Source organism: Heterodontus francisci, chromosome 3, assembly GCF_036365525.1.
Source record: "Heterodontus francisci isolate sHetFra1 chromosome 3, sHetFra1.hap1, whole genome shotgun sequence".
Taxonomy (NCBI): Eukaryota; Metazoa; Chordata; class Chondrichthyes; order Heterodontiformes; family Heterodontidae; genus Heterodontus; species Heterodontus francisci.
The window spans coordinates 52710608-52730875 of NC_090373.1; the positions used below are offsets into that span (position 1 = coordinate 52710608).

The 20268-nt window shown below is 43.3% G+C and overlaps 1 protein-coding gene across 1 annotated transcript in view; it reads right to left on the minus strand.

Annotated features, from left to right (window-relative positions):
• Nucleotides 1-10410: 10410 nt before the first annotated feature.
• Nucleotides 10411-20268, minus strand: part of eipr1 (EARP complex and GARP complex interacting protein 1) — a 79959-nt gene continuing 70101 nt past the window's right edge. The window contains exons 8-9 of the mRNA XM_068022133.1: nt 18054-18221; nt 10411-12111 (exon numbers count right to left, since the gene is read on the minus strand). Of these exons, the coding sequence (XP_067878234.1) occupies nt 11940-12111; nt 18054-18221 (340 nt within the window). The 3' untranslated portion in view covers nt 10411-11939. The remainder of the gene's footprint in view (nt 12112-18053; nt 18222-20268) is intronic.

Genomic DNA, 20268 nt, shown 5'->3' on the forward strand with positions numbered 1-20268 from the left:
TCTCCAGCAGCACCGTCTCACCTTATCTCATTTCTGTTCTACTCCGCAGTTTCATCTCATCTTACGTCTCATCCGACGCATTAACAAAAAACTTTTTTTCTTCCTTTCAGGTGTTAAGGAACGCAAGCTCCGGCAGCTGATGGGGTCTAATGCCCCTCCAGATCCTCCTTCCACTTCACTTCCCTCTGACCCCACCCCTTCTGATCTGACCCCTTGCCGTGTATTCACTATACCCTCTGACCTCCCCCTCTCTGATGCTGAGCGTTCTGTACTCAGCAAAGGTCTCAGTTTTATCCCCTTACGCCCCCACCTCAATGAATTTCGCGCTCGGCATGACGTTGAGCTCTTCTTCCGTCGCCTCCGCCTCCGGGCTCACTTCTTCGACCAGGAGTCCTCCCCCCAACCAGCAGACCCATTCACCCGCCTCCAGCATTCTCCCTCTACCTGGACCCCTCACCCTGGCCTCTTACCCGCTCTTGATCTCTTCATTGAAAACTGCCGGCGAGACATTTGTCGTCTCAATTTCTCTGCCCCCCTCACTCACTCTAACCTGTCCCCCTCTGAACTTGAGGCACTCCGTTCTCTCAGGTCTAACCCCGACATGGTCATCAAACCTGCAGACAAGGGTGGTGCTGTTGTTGTATGGCGTACCGACCTCTACCTTGCAGAAGCTCAACGCCAACTCACAGACACCTCTTCCTACCTCCCTCTGGACCATGACCCCACCACCGAACATCAAGCTACCGTCCAAAGGACTGTCACTGACCTCATCTCCTCTGGAGATCTTCCCTCTACAGCTTCCAACCTCATAGACCCGCAACCCCGGACAGCCCGCTTCTACCTCCTTCCCAAAATCCACAAACGGGACTGTCCCGGCAGACCCATTGTGTCAGCCTGCTCCTGCCCAACTGAACTTATTTCTTCCTATCTAGACTCTATCTTTTCTCCGCTGGTCCAGTCTCTTCCCACCTACATCCGTGACTCTTCTGACGCCCTACGTCATTTTGACAATTTCCAGTTTCCTGGTCCCAACTGCCTCCTCTTCACTATGGACGTCCAATCGCTCTACACCTCCATCCCCCACCAGGATGGTTTGAGGGCTCTCCACTTCTTCCTGGAACAGAGGCCCAACCAGTCCCCATCCACCAACACCCTCCTCCGCCTGGCTGAACTTGTTCTCACATTGAACAACTTCTCCTTCAACTCCATGCATTTCCTTCAAGTAAAATGTGTCGCTATGGGTACCCGCATGGGTCCTAGTTATGCCTGTCTTTTTGTGGGATATGTCGAGCATTCTTTGTTCCAGTCCTACTCAGGCCCCCTCCCCCAACTCTTTTTTCGGTACATTGATGACTGTATCGGTGCCGTTTCCTGCTCCCGCCCCGAACTAGAAAACTTTATCAACTTTGCTTCCAATTTCCACCCTTCTCTCACCTTTACATGGTCCATCTCTGACACTTCCGTTCCCTTCCTCGACTTCTCTGTCTCCATCTCTGGGGATAGGTTGTCTACCAATATCCATTATAAGCCCACTGACTCCCACAGCTACCTCGACTACACTTCTTCACACCCTACCTCCTGTAAGGACTCCATTCCATTCTCCCAGTTTCTCCGTCTCCGACGCATCTGCTCTGATGATGCTACCTTCCATGACGGTGCTTCTGATATGACCTCCTTTTTCCTCAACCGAGGACTTCCCCCCACTGTGGTTGACAGGGCCCTCAACCGTGTCCGACCCATTCCCCGCACCTCTACCTTCACCCCTTCCCCTCCCTCCCAGAACCGTGACAGGGTTCCCCTTGTCCTCACTTTCCATCCCACCAGCCTCCATATCCAAAGGATCATCCTCCGCCATTTTCGCCACCTCCAGCGTGATGCCACTACCAGTCGCATCTTCCCCTCCCTTCCCCTGTCAGCATTCCGAAGGGATCGTTCCCTCCGCGACACCCTGGTCCACTCCTCCATTACCCCCACCACCTCGTCCCCGTCCCAGGGCACCTTCCCTTGCAATCGCAGGAGGTGTAATACCTGCCCATTTACCTCCTCTCTCCTCACTATCCCAGGCCCCAAACACTCCTTTCAGGTGAAGCAGCGATTTACTTGTACTTCTTTCAATGTAGTATACTGTATTCGCTGCTCACAGTGTGGTCTCCTCTACATTGGGGAGACCAAGCGCAGACTGGGTGACCGCTTTGCGGAACATCTCCGCTCAGTCCGCAAGCAGGACCCTGAGCTTCCGGTTGCTTGCCATTTCAACACTCCCCCCTGCTCTCATGCTCACATCTCTGTCCTGGGATTGCTGCAGTGTTCCAGTGAACATCAACGCAAGCTCGAGGAACAGCATCTCATCTACCGATTAGGCACACTACAGCCTGCCGGACTGAACATTGAGTTCAATAATTTCAGAGCATGACAGCCCCCCACTTTACTTTCATTTTTAGTCATTTTTAGTTATTTTTTCTTCCTCTTTTTTTTTACATTCCTTTTTACATTTTTTACAATCTTTTTTTGCATTTATTTCATTTCATCTGAGTTTGTTCAGTTTGCTTACCCATTGTTTTTTTCAGGTTGTTTTTCTTTAGGTTTGCACTTGCTGATGTTCAATATTCAGTATATTCACACCTAATCTGTACTAATGCTTTGTCTTTCAACACACCATTAACATATTGTTTGCCTTTGCTCCGTGACCTTTTGGTCAGCTATGTGGCCTGGTCCAATCTGCACCTTCTCCTTTGTTATCTCTTGCCCAACCCCCACCTCACTTGTTTATAATCTGTGACTTTTCTAATATTTGTCAGTTCCGAAGAAGGGTCACTGACCCGAAACGTTAACTCTGCTTCTCTTTCCACAGATGCTGCCAGACCTGCTGAGTGAATCCAGCATTTCTTGTTTTTGTTTCAGATTTCCAGCATCCGCAGTATTTTGCTTTTATTTTAGTGTTTAATTCACTGCCACTTCTCTTCCAGGAATGCCTACCTTGAAGAAGTTCTGCTCTTCTCTCCGACGGGATTTTCGTTTGTCTCTTTTACCTTGTTCACCTTCATTGCTTTCCATTTCCCTCCTGGTGTTTGATAAGGTATCTACCAAAACTCGTTTTCACAGCCACATCTCCTTCCTCAGTGACTGTCTCCGGCTCCGACTTATTCCACGTGGATTCCAACTGCAGTTTCACCCATCATGCTTTGAAACCACCCAGGATCACAGGTATCTCCGAGAAATACAACGTTCCTCGGAGTGCTACTCTCGCCGCATCCTGAGATCCACACTCAGTGCTATGCGCCGCCATATGCACACACTGGACCTCTCTCTCCAGCAGCACCGTCTCACCGTATCTCATTTCTGTTCTACTCCGCAGTTTCATCTCATCTTACGTCTCATCCGACGCATTAACAAAAAACTTTTTTTCTTCCTTTCAGGTGTTAAGGAACGCAAGCTCCGGCAGCTGATGGGGACTAATGCCCCTCCAGATCCTCCTTCCACTTCACTTCCCTCTGACCCCACCCCTTCTGATCTGACCCCTTGCCGTGTATTCACTATACCCTCTGACCTCCCCCTCTCTGATGCTGAGCGTTCTGTACTCAGCAAAGGTCTCAGTTTTATCCCCTTACGCCCCCACCTCAATGAATTTCGCGCTCGGCATGACGTTGAGCTCTTTTTCCGTCGCCTCCGCCTCCGGGCTCACTTCTTCGACCAGGAGTCCTCCCCCCGACCAGCAGACCCATTCACCCGCCTCCAGCATTCTCCCTCTACCTGGACCCCTCACCCTGGCCTCTTACCCGCTCTTGATCTCTTCATTGAAAACTGCCGGCGAGACATTTGTCGTCTCAATTTCTCTGCCCCCCCTCACTCACTCTAACCTGTCCCCCTCTGAACTTGAGGCACTCCGTTCTCTCAGGTCTAACCCCGACATGGTCATCAAACCTGCAGACAAGGGTGGTGCTGTTGTTGTATGGCGTACCGACCTCTACCTTGCAGAAGCTCAACGCCAACTCACAGACACCTCTTCCTACCTCCCTCTGGACCATGACCCCACCACCGAACATCAAGCCACCGTCCAAAGGACTGTCACTGACTTCATCTCCTCTGGAGATCTTCCCTCTACAGCTTCCAACCTCATAGTCCCGCAATCCCGGACAGCCCGCTTCTACCTCCTTCCCAAAATCCACAAACGGGACTGTCCCGGCAGACCCATTGTGTCAGCCTGCTCCTGCCCAACTGAACTTATTTCTTCCTATCTAGACTCTATCTTTTCTCCGCTGGTCCAGTCTCTTCCCACCTACATCCGTGACTCTTCTGACGCCCTACGTCATTTTGACAATTTCCAGTTTCCTGGTCCCAACCGCCTCCTCTTCACTATGGACGTCCAATCGCTCTACACCTCCATCCCCCACCAGGATGGTTTGAGGGCTCTCCACTTCTTCCTGGAACAGAGGCCCAACCAGTCCCCATCCACCAACACCCTCCTCCGCCTGGCTGAACTTGTTCTCACATTGAACAACTTCTCCTTCAACTCCATGCATTTCCTTCAAGTAAAAGGTGTCGCTATGGGTACCCGCATGGGTCCTAGTTATGCCTGTCTTTTTGTGGGATATGTCGAGCATTCTTTGTTCCAGTCCTACTCAGGCCCCCTCCCCCAACTCTTTTTCCGGTACATTGATGACTGTATCGGTGCCGTTTCCTGCTCCCGCCCCGAACTAGAAAACTTTATCAACTTTGCTTCCAATTTCCACCCTTCTCTCACCTTTACATGGTCCATCTCTGACACTTCCCTTCCCTTCCTCGACTTCTCTGTCTCCATCTCTGGGGATAGGTTGTCTACCAATATCCATTATAAGCCCACTGACTCCCACAGCTACCTCGACTACACTTCTTCACACCCTACCTCCTGTAAGGACTCCATTCCATTCTCCCAGTTTCTCCGTCTCCGACGCATCTGCTCTGATGATGCTACCTTCCATGACGGTGCTTCTGATATGACCTCCTTTTTCCTCAACCGAGGACTTCCCCCCACTGTGGTTGACAGGGCCCTCAACCGTGTCCGACCCATTCCCCGCACCTCTACCCCTCCCTCCCAGAACCGTGACAGGGTTCCCCTTGTCCTCACTTTTCATCCCACCAGCCTCCATATCCAAAGGATCATCCTCCGCCATTTTCGCCACCTCCAGCGTGATGCCACTACCAGTCGCATCTTCCCCTCCCTTCCCCTGTCAGCATTCCGAAGGGATCGTTCCCTCCGCGACACCCTGGTCCACTCCTCCATTACCCCCACCACCTCGTCCCCGTCCCAGGGCACCTTCCCTTGCAATCGCAGGAGGTGTAATACCTGCCCATTTACCTCCTCTCTCCTCACTATCCCAGGCCCCAAACACTCCTTTCAGGTGAAGCAGCGATTTACTTGTACTTCTTTCAATGTAGTATACTGTATTCGCTGCTCACAGTGTGGTCTCCTCTACATTGGGGAGACCAAGCGCAGACTGGGTGACCGCTTTGCGGAACATCTCCGCTCAGTCCGCAAGCAGGACCCTGAGCTTCCGGTTGCTTGCCATTTCAACACACCCCCCTGCTCTCATGCTCACATCTCTGTCCTGGGATTGCTGCAGTGTTCCAGTGAACATCAACGCAAGCTCGAGGAACAGCATCTCATCTACCGATTAGGCACACTACAGCCTGTCGGACTGAACATTGAGTTCAATAATTTCAGAGCATGACAGCCCCCCACTTTACTTTCATTTTTAGTCATTTTTAGTTATTTTTTCTTCCTCTTTTTTTTTACATTCCTTTTTACATTTTTTACAATCTTTTTTTGCATTTATTTCATTTCATCTGAGTTTGTTCAGTTTGCTTACCCATTGTTTTTTTCAGGTTGTTTTTCTTTAGGTTTGCACTTGCTGATGTTCAATATTCAGTATATTCACACCTAATCTGTACTAATGCTTTGTCTTTCAACACACCATTAACATATTGTTTGCCTTTGCTCCGTGACCTTTTGGTCAGCTATGTGGCCTGGTCCAATCTGCACCTTCTCCTTTGTTATCTCTTGCCCAACCCCCACCTCACTTGTTTATAATCTGTGACTTTTCTAATATTTGTCAGTTCCGAAGAAGGGTCACTGACCCGAAACGTTAACTCTGCTTCTCTTTCCACAGATGCTGCCAGACCTGCTGAGTGAATCCAGCATTTCTTGTTTTTGTTTCAGATTTCCAGCATCCGCAGTATTTTGCTTTTATTAAGATGAAATGCAGGTTGGGAACCCACAAATGCCAGTGGCGGGACCCAAAGGGCAATTAAGGCTCCAGGTACCATATCCAATTAAGGACAGTGGGTGGGCTCCTGAATCTGGAGGGCCAACTGGAACCCGTTCAGTAGTCATTGATCGGCAGCCCCACTGTCAGAGGTGGACACTGCTGATGTGGGGAGATAAGGAGGCTGTTGTATATGAGACAGAAAGCCCCCCACAGTAACAGACATGGTTGCAATCAATTTTTGGAGCGGCACCTTCCACATTGAATGCAGCGTCCGGCTCTGAATGTCTACCCAGCCTGTCACTGGAAAGCTGTCATTGTTTTATGGACAGCCTATTGATGCCTTGCACTGGCTGGAAAATCCAGTCGGTGTTGGGAGAGTGCCCTTAATTAAGCCTTCAAGGCGCTTAATTGGTTACTTGCCACAGTCAGGCAGGTAACATTCCCACCGTCATCCCAACTCCTGCATAATCCTATGGAGGTGGGTACACATCATGAAGCTGGCTCAAGAGGATTTTCCTTTATTTACATCTCCCCCCTCCCATCCCCCCATCTCCACAAGCCATTGAAAATTCAGGCCCACGTGCTTCAAAACGTCATGTCCCCATGAAAAGAGCTCTTTAAATTCAAATTGTAGGGATCTGGTGGCAGAGTGAGCCGAGGGTCATAGAATCATAGAGTTATATAGCACAGAAACAGGCCCTTCGGCCCATCGTCCTTTAAGAACTGATTTCTAATCCAGTACAGAAAAATGGAATGGATTTCTTTCTGCCAGCGGTACGGATGCCAAGTGACCTGAAATTAGCGTATCTGTAGTCCATGTAGCCTCAAATGAGTCTTTAACAAGGACAAATTTCCTTACAACTTTGCACTAATTGACACAAAATTATTATACTCACAGAAACCACAAGGGTGAAAATTGAAAATCTACTGGTGTAAATGGGATGCTGTGAATTTGAAGTACACCAACAGAGGATACTCCATTCTAATCCTGTATTTGATGCTAACGAGAGATCCAAAACTTGAAAATATTCTATTCTAAAGCACTGCAATTCCTCATCTTGATGATTAGTTTGAAAGCAATACCAAAAAGCTACATTTTGAAAAGTAAAAGCCAGACTGTCGCCTCAGAGTGTAGCTATCTTGGAGCTTACTAGAATCTGCTGAGTACTTTTATGACTAGATGCTCTATCTAAACAGGTTACAAAGTATTCTCAGGCTTCAGGTTGCATAGGAGACCAATTTCTTCAATTTTCCATGGTGATTCTGACGATGGGGAGCCTCATTTGCCCATTGCACATACTGGAAAATCACAGTTGTACTTCCTGGAATGCCCAGCTGACGAGCAACTCTTCTCTGGTAGCGCAAAGTAAAGGCCTGCTACACGACACCGACGGGACCAGACATGTGTCGGGTTCAGGTCGGGTCGCTCTTCCGGGTCTGGCTTTTGGGCTTGGGTCGGCCGGGTCCAGGTCGGACACACAGTTCTACCTTTTGCTCTGCTGAGAGGAAAAGGGAAGTCGAGAAAGTAAGCAACAAAATTTGAAAAGCCTGCCTGAGCTGGGAGACCGGGACGTCAAGGAGGGAAACGTGCATCTGGACTCCACAGACTCTGAGTCTGCACAGTGAGCAAGTGAGCGTGCGTCTCTATGACGTCATCGCACTCATGCTGCAGCTTCCTTCCATTCCATCCATCCAAAAGTGGTTAATACAGGGAGTGCACTATGGATGGAAAATGAATGCTGTCAACTGGAGAAAGTGAACATTCCGGTGGTCAGCTCAGGCTCGGGTCGGGCGCGGGAAAAAATTGAAGCACTCGGGCTGGGTCAGGCTCGGGTCCGATGTGGTTCTGCCGGGTTTGGGTCGGGTTTTTTTTCCAGACCCGAGCAGGCCTTTAGCGCAAAGTCAGAAAATTGACGAAAATGGGCGATTTTAAAAAATGCCTAAAAAAAGATGGTAGATAAGGCAAACTACTTTATTTGCCATTTATTTGAGTTGAGACATACATTTTTTTTTTAAAAAAAGCTTAAATGTATAAAGTGACTTTCAACTAGGTTGTTGATAATAGCTCAAACATTTATTCCTTGATCTTACTTACATATTATTACAGGTAACATGCTAACATAGATGTTTTTAGGATACCTGCTTTACTGGGGGTGATAGATTAGAATCAACACTGATTGTCGGGTTGTTTCAGATTGAACTTTGCATAATGGAGGGATATGATGGAGAAATACCTCAGAAGGTGAATAGATGAGAGGAAAGATTGCAATGCAAATGATACAAAAAGTGAATTGGGATGAATAATGAGATACGAAAGGGAGTAAAGTAGATAATATGGTAATAAATGTAAAGAGAGAATATTCTAAGTTCAGAACAAGTAACAGCTCAACAATAGAGGAATCTAATGACGACCAGGATTGCCAATCCTCCAGAATTCTCCCAAAATCTTCAGAAATTAAAGATTAATTTCCAGGGCACTGCAGCAAGCAACCCAGGAGAAAAATAATAGGGGATAAAAAAAAAAAGTATTTTTTATTTTTTTGAATTTTTGTTTCTTAGTTATGTAAAAAATGGAGATGGGAAAATAGGCTCCCATCAGTCCAAATAGTTAAGATTCATCCAATTTATAACAGAGTCTTTCAACGAATCATGGAATGGTTACAGCACAGGAGGCCATTCAGCCGGTCAGATCTGTGCCAGCTCTCCAAGAGCAATGTAACCAGTTCCACTGCCCTGCCTTTCTCTGTCGATCTTTGCTTCTCCTATTCCCTTTTGAAAGCCGTGACTGAATCTGCCTTCATCACCTTTCAGGCAGTTCATTCCAGATCATAACCACTTGCTGCATTTTGCCTCTGATTCTTTAGCCAATCACTTTAAATGTGTCCCCTCTGGTTCACAACCCTTCCTCCAATGGAACAGTTTCTCTCTCTATTCTGTCTAGACCCCTCTTGATCATGAACACCTCAATCAAATCTTTATCCAATGTTTGGGAGCACTAGAGGGAAGTAGCAATGTCTATCATTTCCCACTCTGCATCTCAGTCTGTCTGACTGCCTCTGTCTCTTTCGCTCTCACACAGACAGGAGTAATACTATTAGTTGGGAAAATTCTACAAGATTTTTAAACTTTCAAATTATGGGTGAATTTTAACCCCAAAAACAGGTGGGGCTGCAGTCAGGTCAGATGTTAAATTTTTAAAAATTTCAAACACGCCTCAACCTGCACACCTCCGAGTTTAACGAAGGAAGGATGCCAGTCCAGGAGTTGGGGGATGTTGGCAATTTAAATATTTTAATGAGGCTGGCAGCCTCACATTTAACATGCTTTGCTGGTTTAACAGAGGCTGGCTGGGCTTCCTGGGCTTCAGGAAACTCAGCTTTTGAAGAGAGGTGACAGCTCTGGGGAGAAGGTAAAGTGCCTTTACAGCACTGTTTGTGGGGCAGGAGCAGGAGTGCTTCATTCCAGAGCAAGCACTCCCACCATCAGACACCTCCCTTTACAAAGACTGCCGGGATTGGAGATTGGACCCCCTTCCCCCTCCACACCCCGTGCTCAGGATTCAAATCTAGCTGCTTCTGTGTCCTGCTCTAGAGTCCTCCCCGTACGACTGGAAGCCAAGCTTGCCTGTCAAGGAGAAAAGACACACTCATTGTGGAGGGTGCAGGGAGACCCAGCCTTCTGGGTTTCCTTTCCAATGCAACCCACCCATGTGAATATCCAGGCCTATGTTTTACTTCAGAATTGTCTTTTTTCAGCTTGAAAGAAGAAAGTGTCTTAAGCATAGTGAAATCAAAGAAGTGCATGCGTTTCTACTGAGAAAAACAAATTTCTGGATTAAATATGCGGAACAGAAAGGAAAGCTGCTGTATTTCTAGCTTTCTTTAAGATGAAATAAATAACTTAGATCAGGTACAGACATAGAAAAAATGAAATTTACATTATGTGGTGTATTTAGAATCATTTGGAAACATAAAAGTCTGTCAGAAATCTCATAACGGGACAAAAAGTAGGAAAATTCTACTGATGCATGGTGGGATATAGTGCACAGACAGCAACATCCCACTAAAGTTACAAGACTAATAGCTCTAAATCAAAAGATAACCTCCAAATCCAAGCGGATGGCTGCATATAAGAACATTAACAAAGCTACTCAGACACACAGAGGTTAACTTTAAAGGTAAGTTTAATCATATTATTGTGAAATATCAGTCCCAGGTAGTTGGCCGATATCTTTCAATTAGCAATACTTAGAGGTCCATCCTACTCCAAGACGATAATGGGTAATTTTTCTGCATTTTATTGATATATTGGAGTGAGACGCAGTAGGTGTCTAAAAAATCTGGCTTATCTGATCTATTGATCAAATATAAGGTATCCAATCAGATATTCAGAAGTATGCTTTCAAGTGGATGGTTTAGGTATCTCTAGTATTTAAATTATCCAATCCAAGGTTCATAATTCATATAAATGTTGAGGCAAATGGTTTATTAGAATTCTTGATCCAACTCGAAGGGCCAGTTTCAGTGCTGTATCTCTCTCTATGACTATGACTAACTACTGAAGTTGTACTTCCCATTAAAACAGGCCAGCAATTGTACTGTAATCATGTCAATTAATTAATTTAACTAAGAGCTGGATAAATATCTTCTTCAAAGTAAGATCAATAGTTATAAGTTTACAGACAGTTAAATATTGTATGGAATGGAATGCTTCCTAAGTTACCACGACTGTGGAAACATGCCATGAAAATAGACAGTTAATGTGACTGATATGTGCCGTAAGGTTAGGCAGATATTCTAGTTTTTCACTTAATTATCTTAGGGGATAGGGAGAAACTTGTAAAATCTTCCATTAAACATGTACAGTAAAGCCCACAATAGTGCAAAGTTTGCATGGTCTGTAAAAGATACTGAAAATATACCATAAACATTATTCAATCCTTTTAGTGACTTGTCTAAATTAGTGATTTCACAGACCAAAGTTTTGGAACACATTTTCTGAGACAATTGTTGCTTACGATCCTCAGCAATGTGGGAGCTCTATTATAACACTTCATGCCAAGTTCTATTCAGGGTTTTCTATAACAGAATCATACATGTATAGTTCAAAACAATGGGGGAATTTTAACATGGGTGAGCAGGTAGGATTGGGTACAGGTGTGGGATTAAATGGGTAAAAAATGGAAGCATGTTGGGAAGCTGGCTCCAACACATCGACTTCCAGATGTTATTCAGGCGTGACAAGGGCCAGGCGGCCAACCTGCTCCCAGGATGCGGGTTGGCATTTTAAATATGTTAAAAAGTGAAAGCTTCATATTATTCCTGCTTTGCAAGTTTAACTGTGGACAGCCAGGTCTCCCGAGCAGCTGCAGCAGGACAAGGACCTCCTCAGGGAAAAGGCAGAGTGTTTCCTCCCGGCCCCCTATGTTACTCCTACCCCAGGGTCATGGGTCAGGTATAGGATCTACATGGCCCTGTGGCTTCTTCCAGAGTGCACTCTGCCCAACTGGAAGCCAGGCCTGTCAATCAGACTGACATCTGGCTGGGGAGCCAGTAAATGACGAAAGACACATGCTGCAAAGTTTACATTCCACAGCATGCGGAGAAACTCAGACTTCTGGGTCTGCCCCCCACCGCTCCCAGTATGTTAGAGTGTTAAAAATCCCCTCCCCAGTGAGTTTATTGTGCTGCAAAATTACAACAAAATACGGTATTTTAATGCTCGTGGTACTCTGTTTATCACCAGTCTTCCATCATAACTTAAAGATGCAAACAACCATGGATCAGCTGAGGACCATTCCACAGCATAGACACTATCTTCATGTTCTTCATATGTGGCTATTATGCTGTCCTGTAGTGGTTCTTTCCTGCAAAGAAAAATCAATAGGTAACTAAAATTTGTTTTAGCACTTATTGGATATCTCCAATACAACTTAAAAATACAACTTAATGGGAAAGTTCCTTCAATCTCATATTACATTACATATTGTGTAACAGATAATGCACGTAGCCTAGACTAAGCCAAAAATACAAGCACATGCGCTGATTTAGTCAATGTTATTCAATTTTCTCCTTGGCACCCCAGCACAAATTCTTCAGTCTTTTTGTGTTCTCAGTATCTACCAAGGTCCATTTGGTGAAACATCTGTCACCACTGCCTCCATATGATGAAAGTATTATTTGTACAAATACATTGCCAATTACTGTTCTCCCTACTCTTTTATATATCTTTACCATGTTAAAAATCTTACCTAAGTTCACAACCCTTAATTCTTCCTGTTGCAATATTTGGTCACAATTGTGTCAAACTTGCGACTGTAAATTGCTATACAATTTCCATTCTATTTTGCTACAGCAACTAACTATAGTTGAAAGCTCTGTCTAATAAGTAGCTTTTATCAAGCAAGTTTCTGAAATCTCCCTCCCAATTCCATCTTCATTTTGTATTATTCATCTCGTCTATTGAAACTGGCTAAGGGACAGAAAGCAAAGAGTAGTACATAACTGTTGTTTTTCAAACTGAAGGGTGTCCCCCAGGGGTCAGTATTAGGACCACTGGTCTTTTTAATATACAGCAATGACCTGCACTTCGGTATAATTTCAAAGCTTGCAGATTATATGAAACTCAGAAAAGTAGTAAAGAGTGAGGATAGTAACAGATTCAGGAGGTCATAGACTGGTGAAATGGGCAGAAACATGACAAATAAAATTTAACACAGAAAATTGTGATGTATTTTGGAATGAAGAATAATTAGAGGAAATATAAAATTTTAAAGGGGGTGCAGGAACAGAGAGACTTGGAGTTTATGTACAGAAATCTTCCAAGGTGGCAGGACAATTTGAGAAGACTGTTAAAAAAGCATATGGGGTGCTTGTCTTGGTAGATAGAGGCATAGAATACAAAAGAAACAAAATTATGCGAAACATTTATAAATCACTGGTTAGGCCCCTGCTGGAATAGTGCGTCCAATTCAGGGCAGCACACTTCAGGAAGATATCAGGGTCTTGGGGAGAGTTACTAGAAATGGCAGCAGGGATAAGGGACTTCAGTTATGTGGAGACTAGAGAAGCTGGGGTTGTTCTCTTAAAACAGAGAAGGTTAAAGGGAGATTTGATAGGGGTGCCTAAAATCATGAAAGGTTTTGATAGACTAAATAAGGAGAAACTGATTCCAGTGGCAGAAGGCAGCAACCAGAGGACATAGATTTAAATTAATTGGCAAGTGGTGAGATGAGTTTTTAAAAAAAAACACACCAACTTATTATGATCTGGAACGCGCCGCCTGAAAGAGTGGTGGAAGCAGATTCAATAGTAACTTTCAAAAAGGATTTGATAAATACTTGAAGGGGAGAAGATTGCAGGACTACGGGGAAACAGTAGGGGAGTGGAAATAATTGGATTGCTCTTTTTAAGAGCCAGCACAGACACAATGGGCTGAATGGCCTAATCTGTGCGGTGTCATTCTATGATTCTGTATTATTCAAAGATCATCTCGAGTATCCTTGAGCTAGTTTTATTTCAATAGCCTTTTACAGAGAATAATGGTCCCTCCATTGTTGTACTAGAGTCTTGTGATGTCCTTCCAACAAGCATTATTACAGAATATAATGTATCCCTTTGTAATAAATTGTACATTGCCCCCACCATATGCATTGAATTCCAAATTAACCTTGTCTGTATTTAGCATCATTGAAATGCCATTCAGAATATTTAAGACAATGTAGTTTGTTGTTTGGTTGTATTTACAGTCATTCACAGAAGTATTATTCAGGGACTGCTTCAGTAGAGAAGGGAAGATTCACTAATCACATGTTTTAACCTGACGAGCAAAGTTGTGTAGTTTGCTTTATTTTAAGATAAAGCTATTGCCCTGCTGAATTGCACAGGGTTAAAATGTGCACACTCAATAAACATATTCATGCAGGTCAACCAATTTCACTGCATACTTTCAGCTGCCTATTCATATGTATATGACACAACATGGATACAAAATCTGATTCTTAGTTTTACCTACATGATTAGGCATATTTTGGCAATCACAGGCTGAAACTATGTGTATGCATAGGTAAAGTGTACCTCTGTGCACTCTTGTACACAGGGAATAATATTTCTATATGAATTCTTCCTGGTTTTAGGGAGGACCTGGCCTTCTTTCTTCTATTGCAATTCATCCAGCTTATGTTGCATAGTTTTGGCTCAAGGTATGTACTGTCATGCTTCCCATTGATCACACACGTATGGCAAAGTGCAATTCTGAAATACTCCACCACTATCAAGAGTAGAGGAGCCGTCATTTTAGCAGATAATTTTTTTGTTATTTATTCACAGGCTGAGGGCAACTTACTTCTCTTCCCTTCACCCCCTTGTATCCCATCTCGTCTTGTTTTCCCCAGAGTGCAAGTGTACTGAGGCTAATTGTAGCCCCGGCTACAGTGGTCTTTTGTCTGAAAAGACAGATGACAGCCTGTTCTTCGTTGACACAGGAGATGAAAAGAAAGATCTACTCCATAATAAAGGAAAATTGTAGCCTCTGCAAATTGACCTAATTCCACATTGCCATTAAGAAAGTGGTGGCGAGCTGCCGCCTTGAATACATGTGAGTGGCTTGCCAGGACATTTAAAGGGCATTTAAGAGTCATCCACACACTGCTGAGAGTCTGGAGTCACATAGAGGCCAGATTGGGTAAGGATGGCAGCTCTCCTTCCCTAAAGGATATGAGTGAATCAGATGGATGTTTACAACAATCCAGTAGTTATGTGGTCACCATTACTGATACCAGCATTTTAAAAAAAAATTCCAGATCTATTTAACTTCATTTAATTAACTGAATTTAAATTCTCTACCTGCCATGGTGGGATTTGAACTCAGAACTCTGGATCATTAGTCCAGGCTGCTGGGTTACTAGTCCAGCAACATAACTACCATGCTACCACACCCCTAAGCAGGATATGGGCATGTTACAGTTCTTATATTATGGAGGGGAATAGAAGGGTTTCTTTTGGGTTCAGTATGCACATGTAAAATCTTTACTATCTCTCACGCACCAGGTTCCCATTAGTATCCTGTACAAAGATCTTCATTGATCTCTACTTTTACAGCAAAATGACTGTTGGTCCTACTTCTTTGCAAACAAATCAAATTTGCAATGCTACCTTCTTTTCTTCCTGTTAGGGCATTATTGATCAGTAGTACTTTCTGAAGACAGTAAGACCTAGCATTCTCACAAACTTTTTACTGTCTCTGTCTGCCTCAGAATATTTCATTACTAAAACTTCACTTGACAACAAAGAATTGGGATGAATTAATTGGTTAAGTTTTTCCATTTTAAGGCAGAAAAGTAAATGTGTTCTTTTTACAAAGGAAAAAGCAAAGTGATTCTCCATCTATACAGATTGTATCATCTATAAATGTATCTTCAGCAGTTCAGAAACAAAATCAAGACAGGTTCTGTCAAAGACAGTTAAAAACGAAGGAATTCTTGCCCCATCAAGTTGATGAATATTTTAGCTTTGGTTCAGAGTCAGAAGGACAAGGGTTCATCAAGTCCCATTCCAGAAACTGAGCACATAATCTAGGATGACATTTCAATCCAGTACTAAATGCCACAATGGCTTTCAGCTGAGACGTTAAGCTGAGACCCTGTCTTCCTGCAACAGATCCCATGGCACTATTGAACATGGAGAGTTGTTGCAGTGTCCTGGCCAACATTTATCCCTCAGCCAACAATAATAAAAATTATCTAGACATTCATTTCATTGCTGAAATGAGACCATGAGACTTTGCATCCCTACATCACAACAATGAGCACAGGTGAAATGTACTTCATTGGCTTTGGGACACTCCACAGACTGGAAAGAGGCTATTTAAATTCTTTCCTCCTATTTGGTTACACTTCATAATTCTCTTTTTAATGTTCAAATCATCTTTCAAAAGATTACTTTCAAATTATGATACAAAAAGCAGCTTCAAATAATTAGAAAAAATACCAGTGCTGAAAATATTTTTGAGCAATAGCAGCATTTAACATTTAAAATTTTACATTTAAAAAAAAACTTGGCACTGTTCAACAATCACGAACTGCTAATGAAGTTACATTTTATTATGATATTCTGTGTTCCTTTTAAAAAATAGCGACATTATTTAGGTGATGTCCTGTTAAGTGAAAACATTACTCTGTTAAATGCTTCATTAAATTTTAGTTGAAACTGTCACCTTTGAAGAGGTCATGTAGCTGTAACCATAGGTGTCATCCTCAATGATCAACAGTAATTGAACTATTTAACTATGACCAAAGAAAGCTATTTACAAATTCCTCATCCGTTATTAAATTTTCAATTATGAATGTATTTAATAGCCATTTAACGTATATAAGCTGAACGCAGAAAGAATTGGTTCCTAAAAAACTCAAATTCTTCATTCCATACTTATAATGGCACCTGTTATCCTGTAAGCATATGAAAATCAATGATTGTCTAATATACCAGACACTGGTGGTCCAATAGAAGCAATAATTATCCTAGCGTTGGATCCAAATAACTGTTTGATATTTTATGTACCTGCTGCAAACATATTCAGTAGGATCTGTGCACTTACTGGTCATACTATGGGCATAAAGACACATTAAATGGGAACAGAAGTGAAGGGGCTATATTGTAGACTAATCCTTGATGCTGAAACATCCTGTCCAGCTATTACCATGCTGGTAATGCCATGGATAAAATATATCCAGTGGTAGAAAGTCTTTGCCACAAAATATTTACTGTCCTGTGCATCCATTAGGAACTGGATTGAGACGATCTCAACTCATCTCACAAACTTGACAAAGTTAGCTGCTTCTATCTGGTTCTAAGTCCAACTCAAGTCCTATAGACGAGAGGACAGTGTCCAATGCACTGAACAATTCCTGGTTATCCTATTTTAAATATCTAAAGCTGATGAGGTGTGGGTTAATAGCTCCAGTAAAACATCAGAGTTCTATTTGACTCATTATTAACTGAACATTTTTGTTAATGACAACACTTATTCAAAGGTATGCTACAGTTAAGAATAACTGGAGAAAAAGTAAGTACATTTTAGATGTTTGTTTATTGGGGTAACTTATACTGCTCCATTCCTGGCAGGAAGCTTCATGACCACAGTAGTAGAGACAGGGTTCCAGGACTGTCTCCCCAATTTTCCAATTTGAATATCACTAGTTAGGCTCCGCAATGCGGGTAGGGCCTGATAACATTACTTCATTGTGTTTAAAGCTACACTTTCCGTTTTCCTCAAACTCTGATAGAAATGAATTATAATTCAGCACAAAAACCTGCATGCCAATTGAATTTAATAATAAATTCCTCCAATTTCTATATTAAAGCAACAGACTTGATGACAGTTTCGCCACAAGAGTCTGCACAAGTCCACAGATGAGCCTTAGATATGTGAAGTAGGATACCGCAGCTTTAAAAATTATATATTTATATCCTACTTTGATCAGTAGAATAAAAACCAGTGAAAATGCACATATTGTTCTTTATAGATCTATTTTTTTTCTTGGGATGTGATCAACACTAGCAAGATTGTATATATTGCCCTGCCTTCATTGCCCTAAGAGTATTAATAGTTAACCACACCACATGAGACAGGGAAAGGAGGAAGATTTCCTCTGGGTTTCTAGTTCTGTCCCATGGCCACAAGATTATCATGCCCACATATCATAAGATTACTGGTATGCAGTAGTCTGTTAACACTGCTATAGAACTTCTCACATTGTCTGTCAATTGCTTATGTGTTGGTAAAATTACAAGACTGTGACAGGTTACGTACTTTTCTTCATTGTGATTGTCTTCTTGGTCGCTTAAATCATCATCATCCACTAGGTGGCCGAAGGGCTCTGACGAAATAGATACCATGTTGGAAAGAATGACTCTGCTGTCACTGCTGGCAGTCAACACCAACTGATCATGTGAATGATTGTATCGGACACTCCAGACCCTGCGTACAAAAGATTAAATATTTTCACTGCACAGATAAAATTTTAGAAGTACTTCCACTGAATACTGTGAAACCAAAAAGGATAGTCTGGTACATCTGGATACTGGTTTGTACTGTTCATCGATTACAAAATAAATTAATTATTTTGATCACAGTTAGTTTTAGTTACTATGGGTGCAAAATTGTTCTGTGCAGTTTGGCTAGCGCGCCTGAAGAGATCAGTCCAAGTAGCAGTTTCAAATTGGGCCTTGGGTTTCATTACCATCAGACCTGCGAGCTGTGGATGCCAATTGGGCAGCTCACCAGCTTAACCCTTCGCAAAATCCATCTGCTTAGGCTCCGGGCTAGCACACAGGTAGGTTCTGGAAAGCCGAGGCAAACAAGAAGTGTTGGGCGAGTCGGGCCTGCAGCAGCCACAGTACTGTTGAGTCACGAGAAGCACTTCTCTTCCTGTCTCCACATTGAGGCAAATTTTTTTAAAAAGGACTTACCTTTCATTAGTGGCCACCAGCCTACCTTCTGCCAAATTTGGGAGCAGGGTCCTAAAACAGGCATCTCAGGCAGGTGCCCTGGACACTCTGAAGTCACCAGTTTCCAATTGGACACCTGGCACACACTGAATCAGGTGTGGGATACTATCACTTGAAATTTACCCTGACAACACTCATCAAGGCTCAATTTCTCCCCCTATATATTTCCATATCATTAAATGTTTTGTGTCGGCATATATGTAATATTTTACATTGTAGTTTCCACAATGCTGCTTATTGGTCCATGCTAACCATGTAATGCTGTAGAAAAGTCACCTCCTCACAAATCCTCTAAGAACTTACAAGGCAGCCATTTTTTAAAAAAGCTCTTCATATACTTTCCATTAATATTAATTTCCTTTTTAGTACTAGCAGATCTCCTATTTCATTGCCCATCTGTCATTAGGACCTGTTGTGTGGTTTCCAATGTTTATCTAAGTCCTGTTCCAACCTAAATGTGACAATCATTCGTCCTTTATTGTAATACATCAAATGACAGACACAATAAAGATATATGGCCTCTCCGATATATTTGTAATACTATTAACATTTTAAAATTCTCTAATGTAAGTGACTTTGTTCTTCCTCCCCCTCCAAAAAAACTTTATTTTCACTTAAATTTTTCCAGTTGTTTATACAATTATATGACAGTGGTTGATTTCCAATGGCAGGAAATACAGTAAGACAAAGAATATGGTTTCTCTCATCAGTCTCTGATGTCTTTGTCTACCTGATTCTCTCTCTGTCCCTCCTCTTGTGATTCTACTTCTCTCTTTCCTTCTCTGCCACTGCTCTCCCTTACCTTTACTTTTTTACCTTTATCTCTGTCCTCCTCCTTCTCTCTCTCTTTCAGGTAGGAGGTCTGGCATTAACTGGCAGGTAAGGAAACCACCAATGCCTGCAGGCTGCATTTGAGGTGATGCATTAAGAGAAAATATGGCCGTCAGCAGCTCTCTTCTCATTCCTTCTTCCAATCACTCATGCTTCCACCCACACCCTCACTCCCATCAAGTCCCTTGTCCTTTCACTTTCCTTCTACTCCCCACTCCTATTAATAGCTTTACGGACACGGTGGGCCGATGGCCCTGTTTCTGTGCTGTATAACTCTATAACTCTATGAGGATCAATGCTTGCAGTGATTGCATCTATGGAAGTAATGAATGGAAAATGAAGCTGCATTGCTCTGATTCTCTCCATGCAAACGTGAGTCTCTGCAGAGTGCATCAGATCATGGAGTCACCCTGCAGTGCATTTTTTAAAATTCATTCATGGGATGTGGGCGACGCTGGCCAGGCCCTTGAGAAGGTGGTGGTGAGCTGCCTTCTTGAACCACTGCAGTCCATGTGAGGTAGGTATACCCACAGTGCTGTTAGGAAGAGAGTTCCAGGATTTTGACCCAGCGACAGTGAAGGAACGGCGATATAGTTCCAAGTCAGGATGGTGTATGACTTGGAAGGGAACTTGCAGGTGGTGGCGGTCCCATGTATTTGCTGCCCTTGTCCTTCTATTTGGTAGAG